The following is a 21,724-nucleotide window of genomic DNA, read 5'->3' as shown; positions in this document are numbered from 1 at the left end:
CAATTACAAAGCAATCAGAAACTATATTACGGATAAATAAAATGGAGTCGACAAAGGATATGACAAGAACTATATGCAGAATGAGATTTAACCACTGTCTTACACCATCATATATGTTTAAAATGAACATAGCTGATAGTCCACAATGTACTTGTGGTCAGATAGGTAACCTACAACATAAAATTTTGGACTGTTCTCTTATATCTAATAAGATTAATAATTTTTTAAATTTGCTGTATTCTTTGACTGATGTCCACTATCCCATTAATTTAAATTATTTATTAACATTAGAAAACAATGAGTTTTTATATAGATTATTGTATAAACATGTTTTAGATATTAAACTCAAATTGTAATTGTAAATATAGAGTAAGTATTTCTTTGTAATTTGTTAGAATATAAAAAAATTTTTAAAAAAAAATAAAAAAAAATAAAAAAAAAATAAAAAAAACATAAAATAAAAAATATAAGAAATAAATAATAATTAAAAAAAATAAAAAAAAAAATAAATAAAAATAAAAATAAAAAGAGAAAAAATGAGGAACTTGGACAGTCCACAGGAAAGTAGCTATTGAATTAAGTAGATAGCTGCAGAAGAGTTTGCTGTGGAACTCTGAGGACTTCATCACCTATTTTATATATAAATGACTAAAAAGCACCTAATAGAAAAAAAAAACTAGAAACAAATTACCAAAAAAAGACTATGTATTAGAGATCAATACTACTTAGTAATAAATTTAGGATAAGATTGTATAAGAAACAATGACTAATGAAAAAATGAGTAAAAATTGGAAGATTGGCGAATGGATTTAGTGTCCGCAGTCATATACACCCAAACAAACAATATTTAAATAAATAGTTACTTATATAGTAAATTTATTTAAGTAAAACATTAGTTACTGGTTATATTTTAACATCTGTATTTCCTTTAATATTAAAAACAATTACATTTTTCTATACTATATTTCAAAAGTAATCTACAGTAACTTCTTAGAAAAGAAACTCATTTAGTATGCATATTTTAGTATTATACCTGTGTTTGCCGCACAATCGCAATACTTCAGTTTTAGCTCCTATTATATCGTCTATTTAGATAAACAATTGTGCACACAACCCATAGGTATACCCTAAAACATGTTCTAGCTGATATTGTTAAGGCGGGATCTCACAGCTCATTGAAAGGCGCTCTTCACTGGTTTACGTCGGCAAACAGAAACAAAAATTAATATTAAGGATCAGAAAAGAGAACGCTTGACACTCCACGTTACTGTGTGGGGTGTCAAATGGTGTTACATGATGGGGTGTTTCAAATATTAGTGACTGATAAATGCACTCGACCTAAACCCAAAATGTAGTCAGGCCATTTCGATGGTGAGTATTGAGAGCTAAGTCTGTTGTATGTTATCAGTGTTGGCGGTAAAAAATTTAGTAAGATAGGTAATTTATAAAATGATAAAAATTCCAACACAACTTCATTAGACCACTCAATAGTAAAATTACCATGACACTGGCCGTACCTGTCTCTGGAAGGGTTGATGGGGTAAGTAGATACATGCTATAAATTGCTTTCAATTTCCTGAACTGTGATAATTTACCGAGCAAATTTACTGAATAGATCTATGTTTTTAAGGCCTGTAACTCAAGAAGAAATTGTTTTTATAATAATTAGAAGGTTTGAACAGTAAAGAGAGTAGTGGGAATAATAAAATTTTAACAAAGTCATTAAAAAGTAGGTAAATGAAATTGTCATACCATTAACATAATTCAGTAAATACTTCTTTTAAATCGGGTGTGTACCCACATAAGCTTAAATTGCCAATTAATACTTTGACTTAGATTGGGAACTATTAGCTCAGCCAATTAGCTAATTGCTGAGTTTCTCGAAAGTATTTGAATAATGTATAAACAGGTTGATATGTTATAAAACAAAGTTTTTGATAATAGTCAACATTTATATATAAAAGGCAAAGACAGTCATATAATATTATTACGAACATGCATTCGGCGTAGCCCATATAATGGTTGCATCTCTCGAGATGACGAGAAGCTTCCAGAGATGTATCGAGCGCGGGAGAGATCGACCCGTCAAACAAACGAATTAATAGTGGACTACTCCCGATGATTCTAGAATAATACTTTTGGTATATATTAACGCTGTTATGAGTTATGTTTAGTTGTTAAGATACTACCGTACCGTAAAATTATAAATAAATATATTTACATAAATTAGAACCGCTCGTTTTATTTAAAAAAGCTACAGTTGGTGTCCGGTGTGAGGATAATTGATTTATTAAAAAAAAAAATTCAGCAGTGACTTTTGAAAAAGACTTTTGAATTTTTGGAAAGTATTGTTCGTCGGGAACATCCGCGTAGTTCGGTAGTGATCTTTGTACGAAAGAACATTTAAAAAAATAGTGTGTGCCTGACCAAAGATGCTGCTAGTAGAACTTTCAGTAAAACTGTTGCGTGAGCAACTAGAAGAACGCGATAAAGACTGCAGCGGGTCCAAGAAAGTACTCCAAGAACGATTGAAGACTGTTCTCAACAAGAATGGAGACGACCCAGAGACATTCCAGTTTCAATCAGCAGAAGAAGCCGTTTTAACTAAAATAATTGATGGAAAATTCGAGAATGTTTCCAAAAGATTCGATGAAACGTCTCAAATGATTGAAGAAACTTCTAGAAAAAATGATGATAAATTCGAGAACGTTTCCAAAAGATTCGATGAAACGTCTCAAATTATTAAGCTAGACAAAATGACGAGAAATTCGAAAATGTATCTAGAAGATTCGACGAGACTTCACAAATAATTAAAGAAGTATGTATTCAGAACAATGACAAATTTCAACAAGTTTCTAGAACATTCGATAAGATACAGAAAAATGTAAACGACAAGCTAAAAGACGTAGAAGAGAAGACTAAACAATTAGATACCATGATAAATAATACGAAAGTGTTACCACCAGTTAATGCAGTTGCTTTAGATCCGGTAGTGAAAGAAGAATCACCTAGAGACGAAACGACACATCATATAAGATTCAAATTGCCACCATTTGATGGAAAGTCTTCTTGGTCCATATATACAATTTGAAGCTATTTCCTTAATTGTTGCTTTATGAGGTAATGCTGCGGATATCCTAAGGTCGATTCTTAGGGTTAAAAAAATGTTATCAGACCTTGCTCACTCGACTAGACAAACGTTACGGAGATGCCCATCTACAACAAGTCTACACAGTACAAATAAAAAGTAGAATTCAATGAGCAAGTGAGAATTTTCAAGAATTCGAAGCAGATGTTGCTCGTATAGCGCGGTTGGCTTATCCAGAGGTACCAGACAAAATTTTGGAAGAAATGGCTGTAGATGCCTTCATCAGTGGATTGAGAGACAGTGAACTACAGAAAGCTTTACGACTAGCAAGACCGAAAGTTTTAGATGAAGCACTCGCTATTGCCTTGGAACACAAACAGCTAGTCAAGCTTGACGGAGCTATCGGGTACGAAACTCTAAAGAGAGCGACGAACAAAACGATAAACGTCTGGAGGAAATCGTATGAAAAGTAGTTCGTAACACGATGCCATGCCGATGCTCAGTCAAGACGGCTGTGCAGTGCAAATTGTAATGATTGTCTTAAATTAAAAGAACAACTTTGTCCCGTGAGATGAACCACCGTCATTAATGATCAATGGCAGCCTCAACAGCTACAAGACGCTCAAGCAGATGATCCATGTATAAAAAGAGTATTGGATTGGATGCATTGAAGTGAAAGACCTTCTTGGCAAGACATTAGTGCATGTAGTCCAGAAGTCAAGTGTTACTGGAACCAATGGAATTGTCTAGTACTAAAAGATGATCTTCTGTACAGAACCTTTGAGAACAATGATGGTACAGAATCTAAGCTTCAGTTGATTGTACCTAAAAGTATAGTGTCAGAAGTATTGCATCAGGTGGACACTTTGGTATTACGAACCAGTAATGGTTCAGTTGGTAAAAAGAGGGCACCCATGAAACAGTACAATGTTGGTAGTCCTATGGAAAGAGTAGCAATCGACATTGCAGGTCAACTTCCAGAGATGAATGATGGAAATAAATATATCCTGGTAGCCATGGATTATTCTACAAAATGGACTGAGGCCTATGCAATACCAAATCAAGAAGCTGTTACCCTTGCAGAGGTACTTATTAAAGAATTCTTTAACCGATTTGGTGTTTCCTTGGAGATCCACTCTGACCAAGGGCAAAACTTCGAATCAACCCATTTCCAAAACATTTGTAAATATCAATTCACTAAAAATGGCACTAGGAACTATGACTAGTACAAGGAAAAAACTAAGATTATATGCTGTTTTTGTTTAGAGGAGAAATGTTGATAGATAGTAATGCTGAAACATTAAGCAGGTTGGATGACAGAATTGATTTATTTCCTGACTATTAATTGCATTATTAATAGCAGTCTCAAGTTTCTCAGTAATGCTCCATAAACAATATTAAAATGTGATAGAATGCTTGTCAGACAAAATAGAGTGGATGTTTTTACAGTTGAACACTGCAAAGTTGTTGCTGTAGATTTTTTCCTAAAATTCTTTAACTGGAACACATCTAAATACTAGTTATAAACAACTTCCTGGATATATATCTACAAATATCAATTCTCACTAAAACCAAGGTTTTCCCAATTGAACCAAATTACATTTACCACTTCAACACTATTATTAGATCAAAACTTAAAACTTTTAATAATTTGCTTACTTCTTATATTTTGAGTATAATTTGAGTATAATATAAGTTGCTTATACATGTTATGTTAATTAATGTCCGTCAATCTTCGTGAGAAATATTTTTTTGTATATTGTGTCCTGTGAAGCAGTAGTGGTTCAGGTAAATTAGAAATTGAAAAATTTCTGTTGTATGTGCCGGGAAACTAACCCAGGCTGTCAGTCTTGGCAAAATAGTACCATCAAAGAATTTTTAACAAAACAATATTTTGAAATATTGAATACATGATTGAATTTACTTATATGTTTGGTATTAACTGTATTAACAGATTTGTTCACATTTACCCACAATAAAGTCATTAATAAGTATAGATGGAAAATGTGAAATTATGTTTTGTAAACATAATTTATCAAAACATATTACATTGGAGATTACTATTAATTGAAATGTCATGCCATAATAATCTATGAAGCTATTTTAGGTATACAAAATAACAGTTTTTTCAAGATATTAGCTTGAGATGTTTATTCCAACATGTCTACTAGTAAATAATTTAACAACAGTATCTATTTGAAGTTTTGGCATAAGCACTAGTTTAAAATAAGCATATCACAGATATAATTTTCTTACCTTAACCATAACTGGTATCTCTCCCAAATCTTTGATAAAGGATTGTTGTTGTTCATTATCAATATACCAATCAATTTCAACTAAAAACTTCCCCTTATATGTATTTGCACTTTGTCTGCATGATGTAGGATAAATTGTTTTATTTTTAACTAGCACCATTTCGGGAGGCACCTCCGGTTTTTGAAATAAAAAGTTTGTAATTGTAAGTTTAATTTTTCGTTCATTTAGCAAAAATTCCACAGGGTTTAGATCTTTAATAGCTTCTGACAGTCCTTGGTTAACCATATAGTTAAAGCTGGTTGTGTGAGGTTCTCCATTTCTTTGCAGAATCTTTAAAAAATTTAAATATTAAGTGAAAACATAACCTCATATTTGCACGTGAGTACATATTTAATAATCGTCTTCCCTTGGTAATTAAAGAAATATGTTAGTTACCTCATTTTGTTTATCGGGTGGTTTTCCAAAATCTGGATTTGTTATGTATTTTAAAGAAGGGTTTTCCATTTCGTTAATAATAAAAATAACCTATAAAAATACAAGATACTGTGTACAAAATGTCAAAAAGCAACGGAAAAAAGCAGCTGGTATTAGAGAGGCATTTTTGAATACAATTTATCTGTATGTCTGGTAATCTATCTATTGGATGTAAGTGTGAGAATGGGATGAGTACTGCGAAATGATACTAATCATAAAATAAATGAAAATAAGCAGGTATATAATATTATATTTTACCTGTAATGTCTATACTATAACTGAAAATCGTATTTATTAAAAGATTTGTCGTATGAGCAGACTTGTAAGCAGATTTTCTGATCTAAAAATAGCAGATTTTCTTTTGCAACACAGTTCAAATCCTGTATCTGTTCAAATCTAGAATATGATAAAGAAATTCAGTAATTTTTTGAACTAATGGACAAAATAATGTTGGAATATAAATCACTGAGTTGAAGAATATATTAGCGCCTAGATTGAAGTGCCTGAAGAAGACAAATACTTTTTCACGAATATTTGATTAAAATTTGGATATTAGCAACTTAAATATTACTCAATGGCTTAAAGAAATTTCAAAAAAATTTATTCTCAAATATCTTGACACAATTCATATACTGTATGTAAAATGTCTAATTCACTTCTATATTAAATACGTATGGAACACTCTGTGATACTGATGGCATTTCGTACAGTAATTTATGATGATATCGATATGAAATAAGACAGTGTATCTAAACTACACCAATATATCTATAATTATATAATTTATATTATTCTTTCTTTGTGTTCAGCTTTCAAGAATTTTAAAAGTTGTGCCACTTAATATTTTTTTATACCAGCAGAAATATCTTAAAGGGATAAAAAATAGATAGCCAGAGAGTGCTTAGAAACTCCGATTTACCTATGAAAGTTGCTACATGGAAGTAAGAATTCACAATAACCGATGAAAATTGAAAATGTAGCAAGCGAGATCTAATGACACAATGTTAAGCTATCGGCAATATCCAATAGTCCATAGTCTTTTACGAGATTTTTAGATTTCCAATTATTCATAGTGACCAGGAGCTAGTTCTTGTAATGGTAACATCCATGATGATCTTTTGATGCTATCTATCTCTCTGATTTAGATGTAGTTTGATGAGCGCGGTCCTCAGTACTTGGAGAAGTTTACACGTAGTGCCGATTTGGATACCATTTATAGTAGAGGGTGTTTAGAATTTATTCTCTCTATGTAGGCGGTCGCGTCTCTCGTAGAGCTCCTTGTGGAAAGATTTCAGATAAGTGGTAGATTTTATCCACAGAGGTTGATTTATGGAGCCCTGTAATGGATCTACACGTTTCATTAAGTGCTACGTCTTGTTTGGCTTGGGTGGACTTAAACTAGACTGAGAAAGCATTCTCTGTATCAGATAAAGAGTTTTCAAGTGCCTTTGTCCCCAGTATTTGTGGTGTGTCACCACTGTTCGATCCTGCAATTTTACTAAAGAAATTATTTTTACCACAGAATTTTATTTAGGTGTTGGTTTCGTTTTGTTCATACGTTACTTCTACAAGTATTTACAATAGCATTCCCCTCCAGGTAATCTGTAGTCTTCTGGAATCTGTAGTCTTTTCCTGGAAGCCGTCTCTTATAAACCGGATGAACTGGAGCCAATCGGCTTATTGTACATCTTCCATTTCCAGGATTCTGGAACTCCGTACTAGCTTATACAGGTCTTGTGGATGGATACCATGTATTTTTGGAGTCACTTGGTTGTCTCACAAAAGTATTTGCCGCCCGTGATCTAATATCTCGCAGTCATGCTGGCTCTCTCTCAGAATAATATGGGGCCGAAGCTCTTTGGATCATTTGGTGGTTTTCTTGGTTTTAAAATAATAATAACCTTGACTTTTCTCCAAATGTTAAGGAAATTGCAAGGTACTATAAGGCAGTTATTAGAGGAGTCTAAGTAGCCATTCTTTGGTTTTTACATCAAAACGTGTAATTTGCTATATATTTGATTGGCTGCTACAGATGCATAGCCTGGAGAGTACGTAGGATTACGATTTTAACATCTATCATCGATTGATAGATGATCATCTATCATCCGGTGTTTCTATGCTTTAGGCTACTTCTACCCGTATCTAAATTCTTAATTGTATTTAACCATCTTCCTCTTTTGGCGGTTGATATTGAATTAATTAGTTTTTGACGCGCCTCAAAAACATATGTGCCTCTTAAACTTAACAGCTTTATGAAACCCTCTTCATTTGCGACAAAATGCAAGAATTGCATACGAAAGTCACACTCTTTACTTTTAAAACACATTTTGACTTTTTTCGATAGGACACTCTCATCAAAAGATATCGAATTTCTACCGTCGAGTTCATATAAATTTTATTTAAAAAATTGATTTCGCACTAACTGACATTCACGCTCGCCGGTAGCTTCAAGTTTCTGGGAGAACTGTTCATTCTAGAGAAAAAGTGCTAATAAATATTTTTGTTCAAAATTATCTCTTGATTGATTCTTGTCAAATCGATGTTTTTCCCCTAGGAGGCGGGTTTTAGGGGGAAGCCCAAGGGTAGGAGTGTCAAAATTGTTTGTATCTTTTTTGGGGTGTCAAAATTGGCATTCTCAGCAAAAATTCAGCTTTTTCTACTTGTTCTTAAAGACCAAATCTCTCAAGACTGGACTATTAGATTTATTTTGTATTTTAATACCATGTATTTAGAATTTTCTATCTTTGGATCTCATCAAAATCTCTGCTAGCTTCATAATGTTATCTATTAATAGTTTTCTATTGTGAATTTCTATAGTGAATTTCTGTCACCATTACTGTTTAACGTGTACAGTGAAGCCATATTCCAGGAAGCGATAGCGGATCTGGGTGATGGAATCTCTTTAAAAGGAAGAATAGTAAATAATATAAGATTCGCTGATGACACCGTTATAATGGCAGACACCCTGGAATCGCTACAAGAATTGGTAAATAGAATTAACGATTATTGCATTAGATACGGACTAAAAATAAATAAGAGAAAAACTAAATTTATGATTGTCTCAAAAACGCAAATAGAAAAAGTAGAGACATGCAAATATCTGGGAACCTGGGTTGATGACAAAAATGACCAAAGCAGAGAAATCAAAGTCGGAATTCAAACTGCAAGGCAAGCATGAAGACAATGCTTACCAACAGAGACCTTCATTTGCATCTCAGATTGAGGGCTCTAAGATGTTACATATTTTCTATCTTACTATACGGAATGGAAGCTTGGACTTTGAAGAAACAACGCATAAGAAAAATAGAAGCGTTCGAAATGTGGTGTTACAGAAGAATATTAAAAATTCAGTGGGTTCAAAGGATTACCAATGCTGAGGTACTACGACGTCTAAATAAGGAGTTAGAAATTATGAACAGCATAAAAAGAAGAAAACTAGAGTATTTGGGTCACATAACCAGAGGAGAAAAATATGAGCTGCTGAGAATAATAATGCAAGGAAGGATCCATGGAAGAAAAAGCATAAGAAGAAGACGCAGCTCCTGGCTGAGGAACCTTAGAGAATGGTTTAACTGTAGTTCACTACAACTTTTCAGAGCAGCAGCCAACAAAGTGACCATAGCCGTTACGAAATCCAACCTCCGATAGGAGATGGAACTTTAAGAAGAATTAATAGTTTTAATGCCTCATAAGTATTATAAATTATGACCATCGTGTGAATATCTTAAAATATTGACTTGCTCAAATATGCTTCCAGAATAGAGGTGAAATAGTAAAGGAAACACTAAATAGCTTTTTCTCTTTTGCTGTCTATGTTCATGGTAAAATATCAAAAACTGTAATAAGAAAAGTTGTTGCATAGACTTCCCATTATACATTTTTACCATCCACTTATTTTTACATCTCTTTTAGCACTTTACTGCCAGGAATCTTACAAAATGATTCGAAGATTTCGAAACTCTTTAACTATTCTTCCATATGTACAATTTTAAATTTTGTTTAAAATTAACATTTTGAAAATGTTCAAATATTGTGTCCAGTACCGATGTAACTTCTTGCCTATCCTTGACATAATTTAAATTGTTCTTGATCTATTGGTAGTCCTTTATTTTTATTATAAGTCACGGTTATCTAACAGAAGTCTTTCCATTGAACTTCACGTGCAAATCATGGTATAGTTTCACATCTATTTTACTGTGACAATGAAATTTAGGATGTGAGCCAATGAAAAATTTAGCACAGTTGACACGTATATTTTTAGAATGCCTATCAAGCATTTTCGACAGGTAAAAATGTGAGGTAAAAATAATTAACTGGTTTAACAATAATAATAAGCATTTGGAAAATTCTTTTTTTATGTGTTATTAAAAAAATAGTTCAGCTGTGAACGACCTGTGGATTTACATTCTCCTTCACTTGAGCGTTGTGCTTTGTTTTTATTATTTGATTTTTGTAGTTATATCCATTGTTATGCTGTTTTCTTCCGTAGGTACGTTCTTAAAGTTTTCTTCATCTATAAAAAAGTGGATGAAACAGGAAGATTTCCTGGACACCAGTGCCGAATTAGTGTCTGACAGTTTTGAATTTGTGTTTTTCCTTCTTTTATTGTATTTTATCTAATAATTTATGAACAGGAATTTTAGCGTATATTACTTAGTATATATCAAAAACGCCATTGAATTTATGTCAAATATTCATCATCATCATCATGATTCGCTCGATTCACCTGTTCTTGATCTGGGCCTTAGCTCACACTATGTTCCATCATTTCAACCTATTATGCGCTTTATGTTTGCAGATGGTTATATATAGACATAGAATCTTCAGGTCTTGTTCCAGTGGTTCTATATATCCGAGTCTGGGTCTCCCCTTTGCTCTCCTACCGGTTGGTGGCTTTTGGTATAGTTAGCTTTACATCCATGTATCTGATCGGAATCTTAACACTGGTCTTAGAATTTTATAATTTTACACTGTTTTGCTTGGTAACTGGTCAGATTTCCGCAGGTTGTCCATTATATTATGCTCTACTTGCAACATTCTTAACTTCTTCATTAACTTTGTCGTTTGACATGACCAACGAAACTAGTGTGTAAAGTAATTCACATTTTCAATGGTAGAATGTTCTCCCATCATCACGTACCTATTGGAAATACCGTAATCCTACTGACTTAGCCAGTGAAAATTTATATTACGTTTTGCTTCTGTTTGTTTTTAGGACTGATTTTTTGTGCTGCTCTTTTAATCAGATTAAAAAATGTTCCTATCATGTCATCAATCGAATATAATCAAATATCGAATCGAATCGTCTATCGATCCTGATCGAATCAATTATCGAATCAAATCGATTATCGAATCAAATCGATTATCGAATCAAATCGATTATCAATTCGAATCTTCTATCGAATCGAATTAAATTTAATATCGAATCGAATCTTATACAGAATCGAATCGATTATAGAATCGTATCGATTATCGAATGGAGTCGATTATCGAGTCGAATAAAAATAAAATATGATGGAATGAAATAGAATAAAATAAAATACAATAAGATAAAATAAAATAAAATAAAATATAGTAAATTAAAACCATCGCTCCTTGCTTAGGCGAAAGCTATGATTCCTCTCCTCGGTTACTTCGGTAATGTTCAAATACAGTATATGCCAGAACATTTCCCTGTCGTGGTCCTTCTTCAACATCTATTCTGTTAGTTATTTTTTAATTACATTGCACTTGAATGTTTATGTTAGTAGTGCGATGAGGTGCATCCGTAGACTGAATTCTTTTAATTTATTATAGGCATTCTCAAAGTCAATGTTGACGTATGGGATATCTATGTGCTGTATCTAAGTGTAAAGATCGGGTTCATTTTTCCGCAGAAACCAAACTGAAGAAAGATAGTAAAAGGAACAAGGAATATTAGAAGATTAGACGATACGGAGCCTTAGAACATATAAAGCCTTAGTAGAACATAAGTGATACTGCATTTTACTTGAACACCCGCAGAATATTGAGGTGATTTATATTCATAACTATATGTTAGAATTTATATCGTTTGGTTGAGCCGTTGTCTTTCAACCTGGTAGAATAATGTTGCAATCTATTTTAGCTCGACTCATTGAAGCTGTTCTCTCACTTGTTTGTGTAACCCGCAAATTTAGGTATTACTCGATTAACGAATTTCTTTTCATTGACTAACATCAATGATCAATTACTGAGATGAAAGAGAAAATCAATCGAGACTGCTGTTTACAATTTTATGGACAAGATTATGAAAATGAAAATCTTTCTGTGTAACATTTTTAGATTTGTCAAAGGCTTTTGATAGTTTAAAGTTGAGACCACTCAATTTTACTGTAGAAATTGGAAAGATCTGGTATTAGGGGACCGGCCTATCATTGGATAAAATCTTACTTAACAGGACCTAAGCAAAAAGTAGTTGTAGAATATCAAGGAGTCAAGTAGGTACTTCTCCGAGGACAGCTCTCTCATTGTGGGAATCCCACAGGGCAGTATTATAAAGGCCCTTTGTTATTTGTTTATTGCGTTAATGGTGTAGCAATGAACACTGTAAAAATAGGGACAACATTCATCTTTTAAACTTTACCAATGACAATGACACCAATATATTATCGATCTTCGGATCGTCTTTGGACAACCTTCTAGATGTTGCAAATTCAACGCAATATTGCATATTGGATAACGTGGAAAGGTTATCCAGGAACGTTATCCGTGGAAACAAATGCAGGTTTTGGCTATGCTTTCTCAGATTTAACAGTATTGATCCGATGATCAATACTTGATCAACAAGATGAACAATATTGAAAATCTTGTTGAACATGAAGTTTTCGAATAACCTCAGGAACATCACTAAGTTCTTATTGATACAAGAAAAAAATATCTTTAGCTAATAATTTAGTGTTTTATTTGCTTGGATAAATGCATTTCTACAGGCTAAAATATTCATACTTCTAGTTCTAATTACATACCTATCTACTTTTATATCAACATGTAGGTAGGTACCTAGTTATTTCATAATCTTTTAACTAGGTACATCAGATAGGAAATTATTATTTATTGGATGTTTTTATGTATTGTAATGTAATGTATGTACAAAGATTATTTGTCTACGCGGTTACAAAGAAAAAAATAAGACGGTATTATAGTACATATAACCAATGAATGAAATTAATATTGACCATCTAGTTACAGTTACCTATACCTATTCGCTGATATCACTTATAGCAACCAAGAGATTAGAATTTGAATTAAAGTTACTTATAATTATTGATTACTGTTTTCTTTATTTTATTATAGCAAACGTCAGTGCAGTTAAATCATGAGTTAAATATTCTTTATCTATCAAAAAAATTGTAAAGTACATACGTCACACTGCTGACGTAGAACGAACTCACCGGTTTTATAAAATAAACTCAGAAATAAAGGTCTAAAGTTCACCTTCAATAACATTTTTCCAAAAATCATAAAAAGGAAATGGGGCATATCAAATTCATAGCCAATATCGATTTTCAGCATCAAATTTATTGTATTATCTTAATTATAGTTTATATAAATGCTAACAAAAATGTGGAAATTCCGACCTCGGCATAAGTGTTATCCAACGTAGACATTTTATGACGTCATCGATCACATTCGAAGTCCGTACAGGGATGCCGTAGTTAGGTAAATTTATTTATATTAAATAAATTTAAAAAATATGTTTTTTTATTTTTAAGTTCGTTATTTATAAAACTAATAAATATAAAACACATTTTTTTAAAGTTGTTGATAAAGTATTCCTTCCTTATTTACTTCAACCATTTTATTTTATTTATTACAACTTACTCCTGAAGTGCATATCTCTCATTAGAGTCACAACTTTCTTTAAACCTATGTATATAAATTATAGAAGACCGCGGTTTAGGTATTCAGATACCTGAGCCTAGGGATATCAAATGATTCCTGCCTAACGCTGTATGGAGAAAAGTCAGAATTTCAATCTTCGGTAACCTATTTTGAACTCCTATAACAATTTAGACACTGAAATTAGAAATGCCCTAAGCAGAGTTAGATTACGAGCTCAGGACTTCAAGTAAAAAATTTGATGATATAAAGTCCAAAACTCTCCTATACACTTATAAATCTATTATAAAAGTGATTAAACATATACCCAAAACCCTGGTCATACACCTGCTCGAGATTTTAACGGGTTAAAAATTTTAGAACATTTCCAGCCCGTTAAAATCTCTTACCAATAAATACTTGTTGAAAACGACTCGGGGACCTACTATAAAAACGAACTTCCTGAAAATTATATTCATGAGTACCCATTTAATAACCCAACGAACAAGATGAAGCAGTTCCATCAACTATGAATTTTTTACTAGACTGAATGAATTTTGAATAAAACACGTCAGTTCCAACGAAAAAATCCCTCAGAAGACCAAATTACCACCGAGCCACGACCATCTGAATTGAGATTTCATTTCTGGACGAGGCAATAGCCTAAAACAAGGGGCTTCCACAGATTGCATTCCAAACTTTGACAACGGAAGAAAAATAACAAGTTCTTTGTAGATTTGTAAAAGGGTATAGATAAAAACATGGAAACACCAAAATAAATCATCACAATTAGTAATGATAATAATTATGTTAAGCTATAATGTGAAATTAAAGCTAAGAAAAAACTCATTTCCATTATTATATTTCATTATATGAAGTAACAAGAAGTCGAGAGCCCTCTTTTTGATAGAAAATTAGGTGAACCGCAAATTCAAAGCATCTTACTTACAAAAGACGTTTAAATGAATGTAAAAGATTGCATTTCATTTCAATTGGAATTTCACCATTGCTCTACACCTGTTTCGAGTTATTCAACTCATCATCAGGAGCACTTGTGGAAGTTCAAACTGAAACGAATAACTAAAGGCAGAAAATGAATTTGAAAAAAAAGGAAGTTTTAAGCGACAACTACTCGTATTTTTAGATGACAAATACTAACAGGTGAAAGGGATTGAAAAGCAAAACAATTTTAAAAAATTTATGAACAAAATATTAAAATGGGAAACGAGATCAAGTATCAAGTTTACTTTCTTTTCAGAATGTTCCATCAGTCCCATCATAATGTAAAGGTTCATTGACCAACTTGACATACATTTTATATTTTGTAAGTTAGAATGTACACATATTATGAAGTGGAAGTGACTGAAACTCCAAAAAACGAGATTTTTATTGCACATAATCTTCTATTTGGGATTTGGGCCTTAATTTTTTAAATAATTTTCTTACAGTATTCCACTTTTGGTCAAATACAATATTATATTAGAAACACCAACAAAAAAGGTGTAGCAGAACTGCGTGCACTAAAATTTTTCTAAACGTTAATCACGTAATTGACGTAACAATCATAAAATTAAGCTAATATCGTAATTTCAAGTTATGTTAAAAATTTTTGATATTTTCAGATTTTTTTCGGTTGTTTACTACTTAACTGACTTTTTGAAAAAAATTTCTGTTATTCAAATTTGATTAAAAGTAATGGAAATTAATCATTAAAATACTGCACCAGTATGTCGCGAAATAAAAGTAAACGTCTCCGCACCTCATCCAAATATTAGTAATAGTATTCAAATCTGGACTGCGAGCAGGCCAATCAACACGCTGGGATTTGAACCATATTAAGACATTAAGACACTCAGTAAATATATAAGTAGTGTGAGACCGTATATTATCGTTCATAAATGTTGCGTCTTTTGCAAGAATCACCATACATGGTAAAACGTGGTCTTATAGAATCTCCGTCAGGTAACCATGCATAGTCAAACTCCCGTTCTCCATAAAGACTAACTCCATTCGAGTCTTAAAAAATAAACCTTCCCATGACATAAGGGTTCCTCCATCAATACGCGATTGAGCATTTTTCTCATCTGGTTATCGCCACACTCTTGAATGTCTATCTGAGTCAGTAAGACAGAATCGCGATTCACCGGAAAACAATACACGACTCTACTCCGCTTTTGTCCAAGCCAAGTGTTGACTTCTCTCTATTTACTTATGTTTACATTTATCACTTCTTGCAGATGATTTCAAAGGGAAACTACTGTAACCGTTCCAACCGAGTTAACTCTTAAAGCACTAGAAATGAGAAAGCGGTTATCTCTAGCTCTTGTAGTCCTGCCCAGGTCTTCGAGTGAGCATACCAGCCTCTTAGTATCACCGCCACACCTGGTGCACACTAGAGAGACTTACACAAACGTATCCCGTACGTTTCGCATATGACCTAAAGCCGCGTTTACACGATGACAATTGGCGAGACAGTTGTCAGAAGACAACTGACACATGAAATTATTGTCTTCGTCTAAACACTTCAGTCCAATTGCCTTGCTAACTGCCCTCACAATTTGGGGACAATGAGCTGCGCCCAGTGAGCCCCCCTACCACTCGAAATATCAATTGTCGCGACAATTTGCGCCATGTGAACTGTGTAGGCCAGTAGTGCTGTCTTGTTTTTTGCCAGTTCGCTCACCGGACACAGCAGATGACGAGCAGTCGGCCATGTTTTAACTGTCTACTGCCATGGCAATAGTTGGCCCCGTATAAACATCTCGTTCAACTGGACTGACCTCCGACAATTCGCAACCCCGTGATAACAATTGTCCAATAACAATTGTCTCGCCAATTGTCATCGTGTAAACGCGGCTTAAAGAAAAACGAACAAAAAAGGTTTTTAAAATATCTGCAAATTACATGGTAACACTAATTTTATGCTCACTAGCGTATTAGAAAAACAGTTATTGGAAAATCAAATGAATCGAAAATGGGTAACCTTCATGTACCATGGCTAATGTATACCAGTGTAGCTGGTATTTTTAAATTTTCCAGAACAACCAAGAGCAGGAAGCTAATCAATAAAGCGAGAGAAGCAACAAATGTTGTTTCCTCGTGAGAAAAATTTATGACAAAATACCTGTGTGGCCAATGTAGAAGACCTGTAGGGGAAAGGGGGGAATGGTGGCCGCTGGGGTAATGGTAGCCATGAAATATTTACATTTATGGCCTAATATTATTTCGCGTTTAATACCTGTTGCACCATCTAACAGTGTTTCATTCAAACTGTACCTAAAACAATGATGATGTTTTGCCGGCAAAGAAGGAGTTTTTGAAAATGTCATATTTTGTTGGATTTGATGTATTAGTGCAAGATTTTTAAAGGTATGTAGAAGTATGTAATTAAGTTTATTTATCTGCGTAGTTAGTATCCATTTGTTAAATTTTTAACGTAGTTTAAGACTATATAAAAAGTTCTTACTCTAATTTAAGTGATTATTGTTTATGAGTCGATCTGTATAAATATGGATTTTGGGGTTATAACAGCCACGCACCTGAAGGTAATGCTGTCCGGCCACCATTACCTCCAAATTGTATTTATATAATACAGAGTATTTCTTTATAAATTCTTATATTTCAGATGCCTCGAGTTTACAAGAGAAAAAGTGACAAAGCACGATGGAATGCTAAGCAACTTAATGCAGCAATAAATGCAGTAAATAATGGCAGAAGCAGAAGAATGCAAGAAGTTTTGCAATTCCCAGATCTACAATTCAGTTACAACAAGCTGCTTACAGCTGCATACAAACAGCTGCTTCTTTAGGTCGTAATTCTGTATTTACCAAAGAAGAAGAAGTTTTGACAAAGCAGGTCATAAAATTATCAAAACATTTTTATGGGATAACTCACACAGAAATAAAAAAATGTGCCTATAAATATGTTGAAGAAAAAAATTTATATCATCCATTTTCCAAAGAAAAAGAAATTACTGGAAGAGACTGGCTTGACGGCTTACTTAAAAAAATCCAACTATTCGATTAAGAAAACCGGAGGCGACAAGTATTAACCGCATATCTGCTTTAAACAAAACTGAAGTAAACCTATTTTTCTCTAATTTAAAATCCATATTGGATAAATATAAATTTTCGGCATCCAAAATATATAATGCAGACGAGACAGGCATAACAATCGTCCAAAACCCCAGAAAAAACTTTCTGAAAAGGGACAAAAGAGAGTCGGCTTTATAACAATCGCAGAAAGAGGTCAAACAACAACGATTATGTGCTGCATAAGTGCCTCAGGAACACATATTCCACCTTTGTTTATTTATGCCCGCAAAAGGATGAAACGAGAGTTAAAGAAAAATGGGCCACCTGGTGTAGTCTACTGCTGCTCGGATAATGGGTGGATAAATGAGCAAATATTTCTCGAATGGCTCCAGCATTTTTACAGTGTTGTAAAACCTTCAAAGGGGGATCCAGTGTTGTTAATCTTAGAGAATCACAGTACATTAGAGACATATAATTTCTGTAAAGAACGAGGAATTATTACGTTAACCATACCCATGCACACATCGCATCGACTCCAACTACTGGATATAGCTTTTTACTCATCGTTAAAATCAGCGTATAACATTGAATGTGGCAATTATCTCCGAAGTCATCCTCATAAGCGTGTCACGACATTTGAAATAGCTGAAATATTTAAAAATTCATACGGTCGCGTAGCTACACCAGTCAAGGCTATTAAAGGTTTTGAGAATACAGGAATATTTCCATATAATCCTGAAAATTTTGCCGATGAAGACTTTGCTCCAGATGAATCATTCATACAAGAAAAAGATAAAAAGACACTAGACCAAGAGAAAAAAAGTGGATTAGATAAGGAGCAGAATAATAAGGAAGTTAAGGGGAATAAAGAAAGTTCGACACATGACTAAAATTTTGAAGTATCTTTTGTTGACATAATTCCACTACCAGGATGCTCAAAAGATGACTCAGTTGGAAATAAAAGATCCAACCACAAGAGCAACAAGAAGCAACATTCCGAAATAACGACATCAACACCAATGAAGTTACTTCTAGAAGAAAAACAGCGGAAAAAGGAAGAACAAATGAGAAATAAAGCCAGCAAAGGAACCAAACGAAAAATAAGCATAAAAGAGTCCATTCCTCCGCGAATAATTCCAAAAAGAAATTGTATAAGAACACAGAAGATATATCATCTGAGGATGAGGATGATGACGATGACCGTGATAGGGACGTTAACGAAGATATTTGCACAATTAGTAGCGAATTCGGTAAAAACAGAGAACTCTGGATCTAATGCAGCATTTGCGGCCAATGGGCACACAAAGACTGTACCAGTTTCGAAGGCAAAATTTACATTTGCGATTTCTACATTTAATTATTTTTTAAATGGGTGTAATAGTGGCAGTGTCCACTTTTACCCCTAGGGCAGCGGGTAAATATGTCCACCAACAGAAGTCTGAAAAACCGTTTAAAATTTTTTTTTGTTCTTTTTAAAAATTTTTCTTAAATAGAGTTTGAAGTACTAAGCCTTGAAGTTTTATTTACGTTAACAGTATAATTTTTATAGCTATGTAGCAGTATAAATAAACCAAAATGCTTAGGCGGCCACTATTCCCCCCTTTCCCCTATGTTTTGACTGTACAAAAGCAGTTTGTACCAACTGCATGTAACTTTGGCGTTTGTTAGACTATTTGTTTAAGGCCAAAATAATTTTGTGTGATATTTTTATAAACGTAGTATATTTTAGTGCTTACTATGCGTCAAAAACTTGGGCCATTAAAAAGTCCGACTCGCGACGTATAATGGCCTTTGAAATGTGGGTATATCGAAGAATGATGCGCATACCCTACATCACTCTCGACATCAATACTAGGCTTACCACAATCATCAACCAAAATATATTGAGGTACTTAGGCAACATTACCAGACGAATGGAAGTCATAAAGGGGTTGGTGATTGAAGGCAAGGTAGATGGTAAAAGAACTCGAGGAAGATCGCCACTACAATGGTCAGAATAAATAAGGTGCGTTACCGGATACTCTCTGTCTGAGGCAGCACACCGCGCCCAGGAGAGAGAAGAATGGATAGCAACTATTCGTCAAATACCATAACGTCACCACATCCTTACGAAGGATAAAGGATAGAGGAGGAGGAAGTTTCAGTTCAGAGTATAAGTCTCATGGTCAAACATCCGCACGCAACGTGAACAAAATAAATCTACATGAATTAAAACAAAAGTTTATTTTTGAAATTTTATAGTCGTTTATGGATCAGTATTTAGAAATGGAAAGTTTTTCATTAAAATTAATGAATATAGACTCCCATTATTTATTAATATTCTTCTTTTTTCAATGAAAGGAGTTTGCGACAGTCAGTTTATTTGAGATATTAATTCTAAGAGCTGGGAAGTTTTCTTCCTAACCCTTCCTTATTCTTTTTCCTCTCTTATAATGCAGTCTGTTAGACGGCAAATCTCTGTTTGTGCATTAAAATAAGGTTTCTCTAGTTAAAGGTTAAAATTTCTATGCTTTTGCTTTAAGAGTTACATAATTATTTATAGCCGTATCTTTACAATAGTTTTTTAATTTAACTTCAAATCTCCTATATCTATAATCATTGAAAAAATCTAATTAGAGTAATTTTTGCAATCAAAATAACGTCGTTCTTGATTTTAGTCACTTGCAAACTTGACATATACATAACCTAACCACAGACCTAAGTTAGTTATTTACAATTTTTCGATAACATTTTAAACATTTTGTTTATAATTTGGACAATGAGAATGACATAGATGTCAATTCATATCAGCGTCATTTAAATCCGCACATTCAATTCCAATTTTCGTGGTTATCTCGATACTATAATTATACGAGTATAATAATTTATATCTCAATCTGTATAATTGAGTATATTCGCAATTATCGTTGTTACAATTTTTAGTAAACATAACAGGTATGTATTTTTAGGTAATTTTCGGTTCACCCCTATAATTTTTACTATTAAAATTTTTATATGTACAAAAAGCTTAAAATGCTCAATAACCTCAGTTGTGTTATTTGTTGACTCTCGTAGTCCCAGCCCTCCATTTTAATAGTAAAATTCATGAATAAACACTCCCAATATTTATAATTAATCTTATTTTGTCAGTAAAAGAAGTCTGCATCAAGTTTATTTGAGATATTAATACAGCCTAAAATCCCATTGCAGGATCACTACGTTCTTAACTTAGTTAATCAAACTCATTTTTTTACATACATTTAAAATTCGGAGAACACATTGGTAATAGGTTCTGAGTCAAAAAGTGGCCGCAACTATTTATAATTCAATTAGTAGTAATTAATTTTTGACAAAAATCTTATTTCCTTCATTTATTTTTTAAATAAAATACGATGCTCATGACGTAAATGCGTGTTTTTTATATCAAATTAAGGCTAATTTTTTTCCTAATATGATGATATAAGTTTACCTGAGATAAAAATAGTCGAAAATTACGGTAGCCAGCCGTTAAAAACGCAAGGTACCAAAGATAAAATAAAAAACGTGTATGTATCAGTTCTCACACCGGTGTCGTCGCGCCCTAACCATATTTTACTTCATCTTTGATGATACCTCGCGTTTGTACCAGCTGGTAACCCTAATTTTCGACCATTTTTTTTACTGGCAAACCATTCTCAATGTATTCCCCTAATTTAAAAAAAAATATACTAATAGTTACAGGTATGAATTATTGTGTTGTATGTTTCTCACAATGAATCTGTCAAAATATTCCCAGGCTTAGTGAAAGGACTATAGCTCGTTATTATCAATTAAATAATATCAATTTTAGATTCATTACTTGTTCATTGAAAATTTCTAGTAAGTTAAAAAAATTTAAATAAATTTTATGCAATACTCGCCGTTATCTGTATTTTGACAATTCGCATATTTTGTAATTACCGCCATTTAATTTTTCCGATAATTTTTAGACGTGGCAACTGTGTAACCACTGTACTATTCTGGGATAGGAGCACTGGGAAAGCACATGACCGACGCGCGGCGATGACAATCACCA

At 33.1% G+C, this 21,724-nt stretch overlaps 1 protein-coding gene across 1 annotated transcript in view; it reads right to left on the bottom strand.

Annotated features, from left to right (window-relative positions):
• Positions 1–5,932, bottom strand: part of Polr1B (RNA polymerase I subunit Rpl135) — a 95,897-nt gene extending 89,965 nt beyond the window's left edge. The window contains exons 1-2 of the mRNA XM_072520460.1: positions 5,780–5,932; positions 5,345–5,674 (exon numbers count right to left, since the gene is read on the bottom strand). Coding sequence (XP_072376561.1) covers positions 5,345–5,674; positions 5,780–5,848 — 399 coding nt within the window. The 5' untranslated portion in view covers positions 5,849–5,932. The remainder of the gene's footprint in view (positions 1–5,344; positions 5,675–5,779) is intronic.
• Between the last annotated feature and the right edge of the window lie 15,792 nt (positions 5,933–21,724).

The sequence above is a fragment of the Diabrotica undecimpunctata genome, chromosome 1, assembly GCF_040954645.1.
Source record: "Diabrotica undecimpunctata isolate CICGRU chromosome 1, icDiaUnde3, whole genome shotgun sequence".
Taxonomy (NCBI): domain Eukaryota; kingdom Metazoa; phylum Arthropoda; class Insecta; order Coleoptera; family Chrysomelidae; genus Diabrotica; species Diabrotica undecimpunctata.
Note: the sequence above shows the minus strand (reverse complement) of the source record. Positions and strands in the feature narration are given on the sequence as shown.